General features: G+C 38.4%; 1 protein-coding gene across 2 annotated transcripts in view; it reads right to left on the bottom strand.

Annotated features, from left to right (window-relative positions):
• Nucleotides 1-522: 522 nt before the first annotated feature.
• LOC131029122 (fatty acid amide hydrolase) overlaps nucleotides 523-17,978 on the bottom strand; it is a 230,299-nt gene continuing 212,843 nt past the window's right edge. For both annotated transcript variants that reach the window (XM_057960527.2, XM_057959839.2), the window contains one exon: nucleotides 523-857. In XM_057960527.2, coding sequence (XP_057816510.1) covers nucleotides 801-857 — 57 coding nt within the window. In that variant the 3' untranslated portion in view covers nucleotides 523-800. The remainder of the gene's footprint in view (nucleotides 858-17,978) is intronic.

Raw genomic sequence — 17,978 nt, 5'->3', positions numbered from 1 at the left:
GTTTTGGTGTGGGTACAACACATAGCATGTCATAACAAAAGCTTGACCGAGTTTGATTTTGATGGCTTGTGAGAACCCAATTGGAGATCACTAAATAGATCTAGATTCATTTGAAGTTCATAGAGATTAGTGCAACTTCATCAATTGCACCCTTGAAAACCTATACAATTCAACCATCTTATTCTTTGGAAAGGATGATTCCAAAGCCTTAATGTGCCCCTCATGTAGAACTACTTTGTAGGTGAAATGGTTATTCTCGTTCCATAACAATAAGATAAATGGTGTAGATGATAACATGTTAATTTGTAAGAATATTTTTGCCATTGAACATTTATATGAAAAATATGAAAGATAATTTTTCTTCCTAGAAAAAAGATATACAACCCACTTAACCACCAATGTGTTTGAACTTTATTTTTTATTCTATCAATAAGTTACAATTTAATTTATTTTTAGTTACTTTGATATATACATATCATGCTTAAAAACATTTCAAATTTTACTTAATGATTAAATCCAAAATTTGAACAATAAATGTTTTCTATTTTTTTGGTTCAATTTAATGAGAAAATTATGTTTAACATCTCTTTGTTATTGAATAAATTGGATTCCTATCATTCTTACAAGATATTATACTACTAGTAACTTACCAAGTTCCTTAAACTATATTCAATGACATACCGAAAGTACCTTGAAGCGAGGCTTCAAGAAATAAAATTACAACAGCAATGATATGGAGATCAAGGGTACAGTTAATAATATGGAGACCAAAACAACAATTGAAATGGGAGCTTTAAATATCAATCAAGAATGTTGTAGAATGTCTTTGGCATCTTATAATTTTGTGAAAGCAAAACCTGCAAAGAAAGATAAAATTAGTAGAAAATCTTATAAAAAAATAAAATTCCTGCATTTATAAAAGGTTACACTTCCATTCAAAATCACAAAATATCAAATACCTTATGTTTTAATAGGCTTGTTTGTACTATTCAATTATTTTTTTAGCTTGGAAGTAAAAGTATCTTTTATTGCCTATATGCCAATTCCAAACAACTCAAAAAAAGTGCATTGTTGAAGTCAAAATTCTGCATCAATGGTACTTGAATTAAAAAAACATGATATGACAAGCAACATTTTCAACTCTCTAGATACAACAGAAAAACCCTAATTAATCGACAATAAGAAAAGAAAGGCAAGATACAATACAATTTATTGTATTATATCATGTTTTACCTGTCATAGTTATTTGAGTGAGATGAGAGATACAAATTCTTTGACTAAGTATTTAAATATTGAGAAAATTTATATATAAGAACCGCCAAAGTCTTCACTCTTTCTAACTCTAGCTTTAGAAACCAGAATAAATGCTTTGACAGACAGATCTGATGCAATAGACTTCAGAAGGCTAATTCATATGCCGACTAAAGGCTAACAAAGGAATCAATGCTTCTAATTGTAAAATTTGAGTTCATGGTTTTACTCATTATTCTCATGATGTTTCTTCCTATTGTACTCAGAGTATTGAGTAGTAGTTTTGACATGATAGACTTATACATGTACCGAGAAAGACTAATTCATATGCTGACTAAATAGCTAACAAAGGAACCAATGCTCCTAGTTGTAAAATTTTAGTTTGAAGGTTAATGCTCCTAGTTGTAAAATTTTAGTTTGAAGGTTAATGCTCCTAGTTCTCATGATGTCTCTTCCTATTGTACTCTGTCTTGAGTGATCCTTTGCTGCTCTTAATAACTACTTAAATATTAATATCTTGTGGTTTCTTTGACTTTGTCCAAACTCCAAAGTACAATTGGAGTTATGCAGATTTTCTCACCAACCTTCTTTTATATCTCAATTGATGAGCTTGTGGATTTTCTTAGACAATGATCTATGTGGACAATGGTTGCTTGCTTCATCATGTTGTAATTGTTATTTTAATATTTGTTTCTTGGTCATCCTCTCTCATTCTCCCATTGGCTTGCAGAGTTAGTTGATACACTTTTTGAGTTTTGTGAGCTTTTCTAGCTTGCGGTCAACCTACATAAAACTAAGGTCACAGTGTTCAACATCACCAATAATGATCTTTCAAGGATTCATTTACTGAAAGGGCTGGTGTGGTGTTTTAATTAGTATATGGCATTTTTTACTTATTTAAAACTTAATGACCATAACGACAATAACAAGAGTAGCAGCAATAGCAACATCCACACAAGAGAGAACACAACTTTATATAGCTTCATCAGATCTGGAATCAAATTTGCCCAAATCCTCATCATCTTATCTTATGTAGCACTTCCAAACTTTTGGAAGTATTTCATTAATGCAGGTCTGCCTTTCTACAATTCATAAGGTGTTTTGCTATTATTCATTCTATATATTCCCTTTGTTCAAAATGTAAACAACTTCTCTCCAAAATATGTCTGATAACTTGGACTCATTAAACATTGTTCTTGCCATCTCTTGTACAGTTTGGTTCTTCCTTTCTACAACTCCATTCTGTCGTGGAGTCCTTGCAGATGAGTAATGTCTCCTTATTCCATGATACTCACAGAATTCTTCAAACTCATTAGAGGTAAACTCACCTCTTCGGTCTGATCTCAAACGCTAAATTTTTCAACCAGTTTCATTTTCAGCTAATGCTTTAATAGATTTGAACTTCTCAAATGCTTTTGATTTTTATTTCAAGAAAGTAACCCATGCCATTCGAGAATAATCATTAATAAACAAGATAAAATACCTTTCTCCTTGAAAACTCTTTGTTCTTGCAAGCCTCAAACATCTGTATGAACAAGTTCCAATGGCCATTTTGTTGAATACTCCTTAGTCTTGAAGCTTTCTCTTGTTTGTTTCCCTAGCTAACATTGTTGGCATTGTGTTGTCATTGATGTCAACCGGTATAGCATGTTACCGGTATAGATTGTCACCAGTAAGTATGGGATGTCAACCAATGAGTGATGTGTTGGCAGTGTGTTGTTGCCAACCGGTAAGCATGTGACCAGTAAGAAAGCAAGGTTAAACAAATGAAGAAGGGAAGGCAACCGGTATGTAGTTTGATTGATGACATTCAACGGGACTCCCACCGGATGAAGATGATGTCACCGAATGAAGAGAAGACTGACAACAATTGTGCTGCCTCAAGATAGCAAGAAAGACATATGGGAAGTCTACCGGGTCATATGTCTGGTTGAAGATCTATCTTCTTATTAGTGCAATGACGGAAGTAGAATGAGCAACAAAGATCCACTCCCACTGGGTGATGGTAGGTTAAGTGCTTCAGTCCATCCACTCCCACCGGTTGGTGGCAATATCATAACCCTCTGGGATAAGACAGAGAAGTTAAAGGCAAGTGATTGAAGACTCATATCGGATGACCAAAGTGAAACATAAAGATGCCTCAGGTATGTGAAAAGAGAGATATGCACCGGATCAACAAGAGAAGGCATGATGAACTACTGGGACAAAAGAGGAAGAATAAGAAGTGATGAGTTTGTCACCTTGACAAACTGGTTGAGATGAGAACCTGGTTGATGAAGAAGAAGGAAAGGTTTTACAGTTGCAAACATGGAGTTACCAGGATGCAAATGGAGATTGGTGTTACCATAGTTGGTGACAGTTGGAGATTGATGGCATGGAGTCATCGAGTATGATTATCGATATGCAAGCAGGTGTATTATCAACCGGTAAATAGGAAAAGAGTGGTGCTCAAGCAACTGGTACGGACAATAGGAGAGGACTCCAGTGTTGCGGTTTAGAACATATGTTCATAACATCGGCATGCATCTATGAGTGAAACCGCATCAAGATTGATGAACCGGAGAGCACACTAATTATTGATTGATATGTGCTTTGTGAAGAAGAATGAATACCGGTCCAGCATGTAGGTAGGTAAGTTCACCGGTAAGGTAAGAAGACTGGTAGTATAAGGTGTATACTGGTAGAGTATTGTTGGTCAGTGACTCTTCCTAAACCGACGCAGTCAACTGAAGTGGATGCCGACAGAGTTGACACGTGGTCTCCAGGTGGCAAATGTGCAGTTGTAGATGAAGGGTACGTCGGTGAAGTAGTTGCCAACTAAGTCTGTGTTTAATGCAGTCGGCGAAAATCACGAGTGAGTTGCAGAGGATTGCAGCTCGATGCAGATTGAAGCAGATCGAAGGACGACTCTTGGTGAGTTGATCGAAGCAAGATATTTGATCATCTTGTCGATCTGGAGAAGGAAGCTACTGGTTCATTTAATGTGATTGACAGAAGAAAAGCCCATGTTTACCAAGTTTAGTAAACGTCTACAGAAAGGAAGAGATATGGCGATGCCGTCTGATCTGTTGCAGGTTGACAATCTCAAAGAAGAGATCCAATGTGATTTGATATGGATTGAGTCGGTGAAGCAAACTCTTGCGCGCCAGGGTTTGATTTTCAATTTTGGCAGGAAAGCCTGAATATAAATATGCAAATTGAAGATCTTAGTTGTTGTTGTTGTTGAGGCCGATGAAGGAGATCGGATGCTAGATGCCGGATGCAAGTGAAGAGTGCAGACAAAATAGTCTGAGTGTTTAAGTGCTAAACATTGAAGCGACTGAGAATGTTGAAGAAGGAACCGATAAGTGTGATGAGCAGGTATTGATCTATCTGTTGGAGGGTAGACTGCTGAAGTGAAGGCAGATTGAGAAGTGAGAGGAAGAGCAGAAGAAGATTTGATAGACAAGGTTGAATCAGCAAGGTTCAAGGTTTACCGGTAACCAGTTACACTGTCTGACAGTTCATCTAACCGATAGAATATAAACTGGTAAGTTAGCAACAGTGAGTGTAAGGGACAGAGTGTGAGTGAGAGAAGATCCGGCAAGGCGGAAGCAAAGCAGGAGGGGAATCAGGAAGAGAGCGTGAGCATAGAAACGGTATAGAACAGAGCAGGGTTGAACCGGAAGAGAAGAGTTGAACCGGCAGAGAAGAGGCAAAGTGACAGAAAGAGGACTCAACCGGTAAGGCAGAGACAAAGTAGAGGAAGGGTTAGAGAAGGCGAGCAAAGAATTGGTAGAGAACAGAGCAAAGGTGAACCGGTGAAGAGATATTTGTGAGAGTTACAAAACTAATTTGTAACAAGGCTATTACTATTGTATTGTTTTGGTAACATCCATTGTAATCACTGAGTTGGAGCTCAGTGCAGGGGTTGGTGCTCCTTGGGTTGGTGCCCTAAACATTGTAATACAGTTGTTTATTGTGAGGTTGGATTGGAGCAGTAGACTCTAGCAGCGTTTCTCACCGAGGTTTTTCCCACATTGGGTTTTCCTCGTATATCCGATGTTGTGTGATGTATCCTTGTGTGTGCTTGCATAATGTTCTCTTCCCTTATCTCACCGATATGTCTTCTTGGTCTTTGATATGTTAACCAGTATTCACATTTAGGATTAAAAGGGTTAAGATTGGAAACCACTGATTTACCCCCCCTCTCAGTGGCATCTTGTGTTCTACAATTGGTATTAGAGCCATAGGTTCTCGGTTAGATAAGCTTTCTCCAGCTTGGGTAGATTTTGGTTTGAGAAAACAATGGTTTATTCTGAGTCAATCTCTATACCGGTGTTTGGTGGGTCAAACTATTCCATTTGGAGTTGTAGAATGGAAGTCTACCTGTCCTCATTAGGCTATGATGTTTGGATGTTGGTTGTTAATGGTCTCTCTAGTCTCGTCAGTCCTCCCATTGGTCTTGAAGCTGAAAGAAGATCTAAGTGCAATGCGGATGCCATGAAAGCTATACTCAGTGGACTTTCCGATGATGTTTCTTCAAAGGTGGATAGATGCAAATCTGCAAAGAGTTTGTGGGATAGATTGAAGAAGCTCTATGGAAATGAACCTAGCACTGCAGAACCAGTTTGTGAGAGCAAGAAGAGAAATGGAACACACGAAGATACAGATGATATTCGTAGATCTGTCAGCTGCTGCAACAATGATGAAGAGGAAACTCATCTCTTCATGGCTCAAGAAACACAAAGTGAGCTGCACACATCAGAAAATGATAACAAAGATCAATCCTACCAGCAAGATGTGTTTGGCAGTGATGAAGAAGACGAAGAGGAAGATGAAGCTAAAGTTGATCTTGAAGGAGAACTTGAAAGTGCACTCGAGGAGATTAGCAAAGTAAGAAAATAATACAAGATGTTCAAGAATGTTGCTATTGTGGAACAAGACTAGTTGTTCAAAAGTCTTCAAGAGTTAGAGTCCACCATTGCAAATCTGACAGCACAAGTGGATGATGATAAAAAGATAAACGAATAACCAAAATGAGATTTGGATACCAAGAAATGCAAGTGTAAAGATTTAGAATCAGAGCTAGAGGCCAAGGACAAAGAATGTCAAAAGTTAAAAGGAGAAATGGAGAATCTCCGAAAAGACCTTGAGAAGTGCCAAGATGAGCTCAAGGTGAGGATCCGGTATGAAGGTAGCTCTGAAGCCTTGGATAAAATGTTGAACAAGCAAAAACACTCCAAGGACACCAGAGGAGTTGGATATGATGTCGGTGAGTGCTCCACAAGCAAGGCGTTCTCCAACAAAGAGATTCAGTTTGTCTCCTCAAGTGGAAATAACAAAGGACAAACCTTCACTGTCAGAAATGCTCCAAGAAGGAAGATAGACCTAACTACAACTGGTGAAGACCGGTGCTGCAAGAAGGAATTATGTTGATCTTAAAGGGAAAGGAAAGCTAAGAGAAGAAGGCTTCATCAGAAATGGTAACTTAAGAAGACAGCCTAGAAGACCTTCTGCCGATAAAAGACAAAGAGATGCTAATGCCCACAAGACAAGACAAGCATGCAAAAGGAAGGGATTAAATGAAAGGACTGCAGTGACTAGACAACTTAAGGCAAGTCCCCGGAGAAGTAGAAATGGAGAAGCCAAATCGGTAAGATCACCTCATGCTTGGCAAAATAAATTTGTAAGTTATAAGCCCTCTTTCTCCGGTTATTGTTTTTCATGTAAAGGATATGGCCATAGAGCAGATGAATGCAAAATGAGGTCTAGGAATAGACAAAAATGTTTTTCCTAGGAATAACAATGTAGTCTATCAAAGATGTAATTGATTTGGCCATAGAAGTCATGAGTGTAGAAAGAAGAACTTTCAGTCATGTGGCAGCCAGTGTAACAGTTATGCTCAATATGGAAGTAGTTATAGAGCACATGAGAGTCAAAGACTGGCATGGAACAAAAGGAGATTTGTTCCTGCAAGATCAAAAAATCTACTAGTTCTGGTAGTTGGTTACAATAGCATGACCAGAAGAAGAGGAGCAGATCAGGTTAATGGAAGACTCTATGATCATCCAGTTGGCATGCATACAGTATGTTACTACAGCAATGTTTTTGGAAATACTGCAGAATCTTGTAGAGCAAGGACCAATCAGCAGAGACAAGTCAACATTGCTCCCAAGATTGCAAATGAGAAAAGGAGGGAGATCAAGCAAGTTTGGAGAAAGAAGCAAGAGGATAAAACCATGGGCAGGCACTGTGCATTCAATGTACAGGTGATATCTCGTAAGGCCTAAAGGAGATGCAGGACTTTAGGGGGAGCTACATTTTGATCATATCATTCACCCCCAATTTTGAAAAGGACAAATGGAAGGACAAGCTGCTGCCGGTACAAGGAAGAAGATGAGATGATTGTGTGTGTAGTTATTGCCTTGGCTACACATCTACGCATGAAAGATGGATTACTGCTGCAAGTGTCAATGGATGGTTCAAATTGCAAATTGGCATTAAAGACATTTGACTTGGGAAGATGGAGTTCAGAGGAAGGTGTTCCGGTAAAGATATTGGTCTGGTATAATAAACCGGTATGTATAGTATGTTACCGGTATGGATATTAACCGGTATTGCAAATTATGTGAGTCAATGTGTTCCGGGATCATTGTAGTGACTCCTGTGGCTTGGATTGAGGTAATTATGTCTCAGGTGATATTGGAGAAGTCCTGAATGACAATGTGTCGGTCCGCTAGCCGACCTTATATGCATGCATCATTTTGATTTAACCGGTTTGATAGTTGATACGATGGTGTTGTGGTTTGGCATTGTGGTCATGTAAGATCATGTCACAAGTTGTGATGGATATCATGTAAGTGGAACACCATCTGTAGATCATGTACACTCAACTCTACCAGTACAAGGTGTAGATTGGAGCCTTGGTCTAGAACCTGACAAACAAAGAAGACCTGAGATCTATGGTTCAGGGATAGTTACCTGCACAAGGGGAGAATATACAGTTGGTATCAGATTGGTACCTGCAATCGGTATTAGGTTGGCATTTGATCCCTCTATCTCAAGTGTTGCTGGATGAGAGGTAGCAGAGTATAATAGTCAAAGGGGTAGAAGCAACCGGTAGAAAGTTCTGTCAGTTCCCTTTGCCATTGTTGTCAAAGGGGGAGAGAAAATCTGTAGTATACCGGATACTACATGTGTTGACATCAATGCCAAAGGGGGAGATTGTTGGCATTGTGTTGTCATTGATGTCAACTGGATTATGTTGTCATTCATGTCAACCGGTATAGCATGTTACAGGTATAGATTGTCACCGGTAAGTATGGGATGTCAACCAGTGAGTGATGTGTTAGCAGTGTGTTGTTGCTAACCGATAAGCATGTGACCGGTAAGAAAGAAAGGTTAAACTAATGAAGAAGGGCAGGCAACCGGTATGCAGTTTGATTGATGACATTCAACAGGACTCCCACCGGATGAAGATGTTGTCACTGAATGAAGAGAAGACTGACAGCAATTGTGCTGCCTCAAGATAGCAAGGAACACATATGGGAAGTCTATAGGGTCATATGTCTGGTTCAAGATGTATCTGCTTATTAGTGCAATGCCGAAAGCAGAATGAGCAACAAAGATCCACTCCCACTGGTTGGTGGCACTATCATAACCCTCTGGGATAAGACAGAAGTTAAAGGCAAGTGATTGAAGACTCATACCGAATGACCAAAGTGAAACATAAAGATGCCTCAGGTATGTGAAAAGAGAGATATGCACCGGATCAACAAGAGAAGGCATGATGAGCTACCGAGACAGAAGAGGAAGAATAAGAAGTGATGAGTTTGTCACCTTGACAAACAAGTTGAGATGAGAACCTGGTTGATGAAGGAGAAGGAAAGGTTTTATAGTTGCAGACATGGAGTTACCAGGATGCAGATTGAGATTGGTGTTACCACAGTTGGTGACAATTGGAGATTGATGGCATGGAGTAATCGAGGATGATTATCGGTATGCAGGCAGGTGTATTGTCAACCGCTAAATAGGAAAAGAGCAGTGCTCAAGCAACTGGTATAGACGATAGGAGAGGATTTCGGTGTTGCGGTTTAGAACATATGTTCATAACATCGACATGTATCTATGATTGAAACCACATCAAGATTGGTGAACCGGAGAGCACACTAATAATTGACTGATATGTTCTCTGTGAAGAAGAATGAATACCGATCCAGCATGCAGGTAGGTAAGTTCATCGGTAAGGTAAGGCAAGAAGACCGGCAGTATAGGGTGTATACCAGTAGAGTTTCATTGGTCGATGACTCATCCTAAACTAACACAGTCAACTGAGGTGGATGCCGACAGAGTTGACACGTGGTCTCCAGGTGGCAAACGTGCAGCTGTAGATGAAGGATACATTGGTGAAATAGTTGCCGACTAAGTCTGTGTTTAATGCAGTCGGCGCAAATCACGGGTGAGTTGCAGAGGATTGCGACTCGATGCAGATCGAAGGACGACTCTTGGTGAGTTGATCGAAGCAAGATATCTAATCATCTTGTCGATCTGGAGAAGGAAGCTACTGGTTCATTTAATGTGATTGACAGAAGCACAGAGCCCGTGTTTGCCAAGTTTAGTAAACATGTACAGAAAGGAAGAGATATGGCGGTGTCGTCTGATTTGTTGCAGGTTGACAATCTCAGAGAAGAGATCGGATGTGATCTTATACAGATTGAGTCAGTGAAGCAAACTCTTGCGCGCCAAGGTTTGAATTTCAGTTTTGGCGGGAAAGCCTGAATATAAATATGCAAATTGAAGATCTTAGTTGTTGTTGCCGTTGAGGCCGATGAAGGAGATCGGATGCTAGATGTCGGATGCAAGTGAAGAGTGCAAACAAAACATTCTGAGTGTTTAAGTGTTAAACATTGAAGCGACTAGGAGTGTTGAAGAAGGAACCGGTAAGAGGAGTTTAACCGGTAAGTGTGATGAGTAGGTATTGATCTATCTGTTGGAGGGTAGACTGCTAAAGTGAAAGCAGATCGAGAAGTTAGAGGAAGAGCAGAAGAACATCTAGCAAACAAGGTTGAACTGGCAAGGTTCAAGGTTTACCGGTAACCAATTACATTGTCTGACAGTTCATCTAACCAGCAGAATATAAACCGGTAAGTTAGCAGCAGTGAGTGTAAGAGACAAAGTGTGAGTGAGAGAAGATCCGGCAAGGCAAAAGTATAGCAGGAGGGGAATCAAGAAGAGAGTGTGAGCATAGAACCGGTATAGAACAAAGCAGGGTTGAATCGGAAGAGAAGAGTTGAACCAACAGAGAAGAGGTAGAGTGACAGAAAGAGGACTCAACCGGTAAGGCAGAGACATAGTAGAGGAAGAGTCAGAGAAGGTGAGCAGAGAACTAGTAGAGAACAAAGCAGAGGTGAACCGGTGAAGAGATATTTGTGAGAGTTACAAATCTCATTTGTAACAAGGCTATTACTATTGTATTGTTTTGATAACATCCATTGTAATCACTGAGTTGGAGCTCGGTGCAGGGGTTGGTGCCCTAAATCAGCAAGGGTTGGTGCTCCTTGGGTTGGTGCCCTAAACATTGTAATACAGTTGTTTATTGTGAGGCTGGATTGGAGCAGTAGACTCCCAACGACTTTTCTCACCAATGCTTTTTCCCACATTGGGTTTTCCTCGTATATCCGGTGTTGTGTGATGTATCCTTGTGTGTGCTTGCATAATGTTCTCTTCCCTTATCTCACTGGTATGTCTTCTTGGTCTTTGATATGTTAACCGGTATTCACATTTAGGATTAAAAGGGTTAAGATTGGAAACCACTGATTCACCCCCCTCTCAGTGGCATCTTGTGTTCTACAAACATTGCTTGTAGAGAGTGTTTGAGTGTCAACCCCTCAGAGTCAATCATCAAACCATGTCAATCCATCAATGATCTTGGGTGGCCCAATAGACAACTCAACCTGTTCTACCTCATAATTATACACCACAGCTGGATTCCATGTCTCATTCATGTCATCAGGAATAAGAGCCACCTCATCATTCGACTCAAAGAGTGGATTATCCAAAGTCAAGTCAGTACTCAACACACAAAGAGGGTTATCAATAATTTGGAAAGTATTCCCTCTATCCAACATAGGCCAAATATGCTGCTGTCCTAAATCTGAAAATGGCAATTAAGGACATTGCTTTAAGTCAAAGACTTCCTGAATTTGGTCAAGTTCATCAATCACCTGTTTGACTTCCTTTGCCATTTCTTTGTTTTCCTGCTACCTGAATTGTTCAATGACAACAACCTGGTTTTTTCCTTCATGTAGAGCCGTTTGTGTATCCTCCAATGTCTCCTTAGTTTCCTTAAGTTCTATGATGAGCTTATTGACTTTATCCTCCTCTTTCAAGTTTCAATGCATTAGCATAAACTCCAATAACCTTAAATATGTGATCTCTATCAGAAAGTAATTGCAAATAATCTGATTTTAGTGATCCGAGAGCTTCTTTGACAACCTGCAAATCTACAAAATAAGATTCACCTTCCACTCCCTTTTGTCTCCTCTCAAACTGGTTCTTCCGTTTGAGGGTCTTCTATGTATTTGTGAGTGTCATCAAAATTGTACTAAGGCTGCAACAATCATATCTTCGGTGACCTTCAACTCATTCTTCAAACTATGTATCTCAATACCATCAACTTGAAAGACAATTTTTTATTGGTCCTCCAAATCAGCCCCTTGAGTGTCATCTTCTTGGTATATTTTAGACACAAAATAGGACAGCCCCTTGGTTAATGGGAAATTCATTATCTACTGCAATATTTTCCGATTCATAACATAAAGCTCCATCCAACAACCTGTTAATCCTTTCCATTTTAGAATTTTCCAAGTAGGCATCCTCAATTGTATCTACTTCCTCATCAAATTTGGGAACTTCCAAGTTACTGGTTTTGCCCTCCAAAATGCAATCATGCATAAATGTATTGCTGCTAAAAAACACAAATGATTCATCATACCTTTCAAGGATGTTGTCAATGCCATAATAGGCCTCAAAAATCCTTATTGGATAGATCTGAATATAAAGACAAGGATGCTGCTATGTCATCATTTTCAAGCAATTCCTCATCATATGAAGATTCATGCACTTCATTGGAGACATCCTGAGGCTCTAACATACCCCCATCTTGAGTTAGGCCATCTACTTCAAATTTTGTAGTCTCATCTATTTCCTTGTCCTCATCTATTTCAGCACCATCCACACTATATTCCTGCAAGGCATACCAGTGCTTAGAGCTCAGCTCAGGGGAGTCTCACGACTTCCTCTAATCCTCACAATGCTCCTTAAAACTCTTCACATCCCTTACTCAGTCTATAAGATCCGTATATCAAAAAGGGACCCTCATGTCACCCAATTTGCTAGTAAAGTCCATGCCCAGCAATAATGATCTCTTTCCAAGTGTCTAACTTCATAATAAAAGATGAATATTTGGCACCCAGCTTTAGAGTAGTTGCGGCTATGGTAATTATAACCAAGTGATCAGCTTCAGGAAACGATGAAATTATTCCCACACCAAATATACAGGGCAGAAACTTCAAAGAAATGCTTCCTAAGTGCCCAACAACTAATAAACCAGGATAATCGACCTACACAAGATCTGTAAGCCCAGCACAAGACCATTAAACCTTTCCATGAATTGCTCAATCATTCTCCACTGATCCCTTACTCCAGTGCACCAAGGAATGAGTGAAAGAGCAGCCAAAATAACTTCACCAAGAAGCACGACCTAGTAATGAAGAGCGGCTAACATCTACAAATCTCCAAGTCTCTCACGCACCAGCAGGGTAAGTGTCCTCTGTATTTAGTTTGTTCCACACACAGCAGGTATCATTTCCACGCTAGAGAATATAGCCATCCAAAGAAAATACAAATCGATTTTAAGTGGAAATAAACTTCAATAACCTTTGGCAATTTTACTCCAAGCATGAAGCGGCCAATATCAAGAAGTTTGACTCAAAATCAAGGAATAAATCAGCCCCATCCAAATAGTCTCACTTTTAGAACCAAATCTCCAAAATTATTTTGTTGGCCCTTCTCAAAAACTCACAATTAAATAGTTAAAGAAATTCCTTAATAGCACATATGCACACAACACCAAATTGATTTAAATACCAAATCTCTGAAACCATATGATTTTAAATTAGCAAACTTGGCATCTCGAAGATGCATCTAGAATGAGGGTTTTTGTCCTCACCCAACCTTCAGCACTTTGATGATCCCTATGGAAACGCTCTTGTGAAGCATGAGGGTTTCTGTCCTCAGCTCTTGAATCCTTTGGGGTTTTCGTTTGGCTGGCTAAATTTGGCCTCAAGCACAAACCAGAAATCTCTGCAGAGAAAACAAGCTTCTCAATCTTCTGTATCTTTTGAATATTCTTTCCAGATGAGACCCAGCTCCCTTTTATAACCTTTCCTGGAAACTTCCGGAAATAAAGAATTAAAATCACACTTAATTTTAATTCATCTCTATTTCTCCAGAAAGTGACTTTTTAAACTATTTAATATTTAAGAACTAGGTCACTTCATAAATAATTAATTAAAGTTGTCTTTTAATGTACTTTTTTGGACAACTTAAAATTAATTAATTATTTCCACGGGTTCATTAGGAACCTGAAAAATGGGTACATTACAAAGGGCAACAACTAGCTACAGCAGTAAATATTGAAGGGATTCTGAGAAATATTCAATCAAACTAGGAATTTTCCTTGCTGCTAAACAATTCTGAGCATTGATTTCAGTCACTAGAAGACACGACATGGTACTGTTATTGACTGTCCTAAATCTGCACAAAAGACCTGTGATGACTGATTTGGCTGCAAACATGAGGTATTTGACTCATGTAATGACTGAAATTAATTAGTATTGATGTTTGGTATTGTTATTCCAGTTTGGGTGATGTTGACGTTGTTTCCAAGACATGTACTGTGCTATGAAAGAATGAATGCATTTTGAACCTTTTTTATTTTAATTATATATATGCATATTTTAAGGTTGCATTTTTGTTTTCTATTTCAATTTTCTAAGTTCATGTATTCTAGGGTTCAATTGTCAACAAAAATTAAAATTTATAATATGATCTATACATAATGGTCGCAAGTTCAAGTTTAGTGGCTCTAGCAAAAAAATAGACAATCCAAACTGATCAAACATCACCTGTATGAAAATATTTTACAATGATTGTATTCTTTGGTGTTGCACTCACCACCAAGTTGAGAATAATAAGTCATAACCAAGTGAAAGTTCACTTATGTGGACCAACCATTGAATTAAATTTTGTAAGGGCTAAACAAAACAGGGTTGCCAAATGAGAAAACTATGGCATATGTCCAAGAATTGAGATATAACCCTTGTGTGTGCCAAATTGGATGCATCTGATTTAGAGCTTGCTAGAGTCACTCTAGATGATGATGAGGACCTTACATATGATGGAGCTAGTGGAGTTGCACTACAACTGCTTGTGGTTTTAATGAAACTGAACCAACTAATTATTTAAACTTGATGCTTGGATGGATAGCCAGGTGTAGGTTTTTAATGAGTTTACTATTTTGTAATGATTTTTGTTTGACATATATGATATATCTGTTGGCATTCTACACTCTTATGAGAATAGTTGATGTTGTCATTGATGGCAACCAATTGGCAAAAGACTCATATATTGTTGTCATTGTTTTGTAATGTAGTTATCTTTTGTAAGCCGACATGGTATATTGTAAAAGACTCATATATGTATGAGATCTTATAGGTCATCTTAGGTATGAAGATGGATGAGAAGTATAAGACAATTTTGTATAAGGTGATGTAGTTGATAGCGAAGGTTTTGGTTATTGTCTGAGCTTAAACCGGTACTGAACCTGACATATGAGATGTTGTTTTGAGCAGTACATTGTATTGGATTTTGATAATCCATTTTGTAGTCAATGTGACTCCTATTTTGTGATTGAGCAGTGAGCTCTAGGCTGTTGGCCTCCCTGTATGTGCAGGCCCCTCATTGTAAGTAGTATTTATTCATTGGCCAGTGAGTAAATATTGTGGGTCACGATTCCCATCGAGGTTTTTCCCACACCGGGTTTCCTCGTTAAATATCTTGTGTTATAGTGTGTTCTCTATGCTCTCTGTTATTCTTATTTACTGCATTAATTCTTATTTACCGGTACACTGTTTTGGGATGCAAAGTTATTAATAAGTTTAATTATTCTACAAACCGGTTAGACACTGATTCACACCCCCCCCCCCCTCTCAATGTCTTTGGGACTGTCATTGAATCTAACAATTGGTATCAGAGCCTGGTCCTCTATTTTCAAAAGCCTAACAGCTTGAGGAAGATTATGACACCGGTACAGATGGAGAACTTAAGAAAATAGTTGGAATGAGCTCTTGAAGATTTTGATGCAGAGAAATTGAAGAATATCAAACTTGAAGATGATCTAAGGATTGCACAGGAATTCATTAAAGGACTTCGGGAGAATTTTGCTATAGCACAAAATAAAATAAAAGAACTTCATGAGAAGATGCAGAATGATGATGATGAAAAAGAAACTCTTAGAGACATTGCAAACAAGTTGAGACAAGAAAACAGTAATATGAAGAATGAAATGCAAGATATGACTATGAGGTTATGTAAAGATATTGAAGACAGAAAGAAGAATGAAGAAGACTTGACTCGGAGACTTAATGATGCTGGAAATGAAAATCTGAGACTTAGTCATGAAAATGATATGTTGAAGACAAATCTGATTCACATGCAACATGATAAAACTGAGCTTATGAGACAAGTTGGAATTATGGAAAATGAGTTGGCTACTGCAAATAAACACAAAGACAAATTCAAGAAAAGTTTAGAGGAACTTGATGACATGCTGAAAAGTTAGAAGCCTAATGGAGATACTAATGGACTTGGATTTGAAGTTGGAGAAAGTTCCGGTACTGCAAACAATCAAGATCAGAACAAACTGGTAAGACAACCTAATGCTTATAAATTTAGTGGGAAATGTTTCAATTGCAACAAATATGGTCACAAAGCAAATCAGTGTAGATTTAGAAATAACCAGAATATGAACTCACCCACCAGTCAATGTTTCAAATGCAACAAAGTTGGTCATAATTCAGAAAACTGCAAAATGAATGTGAAATGCTATGTTTGTGAAAGATATGGACATTTATCTAATCAATGCAGATCACAAACCGGTCAAGGATATGGAAAGGCTATTCAAAGGAATAATGTGACTTGTTATGCATGTAACAAGATTGGACATATTGCAAAATTCTGTAGAAGCAAGAATGCACCGGCAAACAATATGAGATCTAGCTTGAAGGGAAAAGAGAAGGTAGAAGAAGTAAAGCAAAAATTTTCTAAACAATGGATTAAGAAAAGAGATTAGAGAACTGATGAAACTATATCTTCATCGGTAGAACAAAGTAACTCTCCATCGGCAGGAGATTCTTCATCTAACTGAGGAATAATCCCTTGGAGGTATGGCAGCGAATTGAAAAACATGCATTCTACCCTCGGTTGATGGTGAGAAGATACATTTCTTCTTTACCGGCAGGTGTGTCAAGTTTTCACTTAACCGACGAGCATTTAATGATGTTTTAGAGAACATTTTGGCTATAAAGCACCGAGAAACCCTCATTTCAAACTCACCGAGCATTCAAACTTTCTATGAACGTGAAATCGAGCAAAGGCATTCAAGGCGAATCTGAGAAGTGTTTATCAAGCATTTAGCAAACATCCGGATAAGAGGTATTTTTCATAATGGCTGCTTCATCTTCTGTTCCTGAATTTATTCCGAACCCTACCATTGTGGAGAATGTGAAACGCCTTAGGCCCGTATTCAAAATAATTCCCGAGATTGTGAAGCAAGACGACTCTGTAGGAGCTTTTTCAAAAATACCTAAAGGTGTAGCATTTGCAGAAGACCCTAGGATTTACATACATTGCAATATAGAAGATCTAGGATTTGAGGAGTTAATGAAAATGTTTAACAAGGTCATTTGTGATGGACATGGAATTGTTAAACCAGAACATAAGATTGTGGAAACTTTAGGTTTTGTGGAGATACTGAATATCCCTCAATTTCCAGAGGAAGTGGTAAGAATTGTATTAAGTAGAGCACATGGAGAATTCTTATGGTTGGATTCTGTTTGTAAGATAACCCGACAAGCAATTAGGGCAATTACTGGTTTACCCTCAATCGGTAGTAGACCTGATAAGACAAAGAAGATTCCCAACAAAATGGTGACAAGCCTAACCGGAGCAACATCTGACAATAGATCACTTACAGTAAATGAGATTAAGGACATTAATGTGAGATATGTAAGTATGGTCCTTGGATACAGAGCCACACATGCTAACAGACTCAATTCTGTTTCTAGTCTTTGTATTTATAGTGCTTATGAAATGATAAACAACAATGCTAAGATAGATGTGTGTGAATGGTTAAAAGATGAACTTATTGATAACCTGAAAAAGATTAAGGGAGACAAAAAGGGTACTTTCCGCTTTGGAAACCTTCTGGTATGTTTGATGTTATATTTCACCAAAGAGATCCCCGGTACAAGACCCAAAGACTTTGGTTATGATACACCAGTAGGAAAACAACTACAAGAAGCTTATACCCGCATGGAAACTGATAGAGATAACAACATAACAGACTACTTTAAATCTTTCCAATCTAAGATGAGAGCTAGGGAAAGGATTCCTTAGAGCATAGT

The sequence above is a fragment of the Cryptomeria japonica genome, chromosome 3, assembly GCF_030272615.1.
Source record: "Cryptomeria japonica chromosome 3, Sugi_1.0, whole genome shotgun sequence".
NCBI classification, from domain to species: Eukaryota; Viridiplantae; Streptophyta; class Pinopsida; order Cupressales; family Cupressaceae; genus Cryptomeria; species Cryptomeria japonica.
This window is presented reverse-complemented; position numbering and strand designations above follow the sequence as displayed.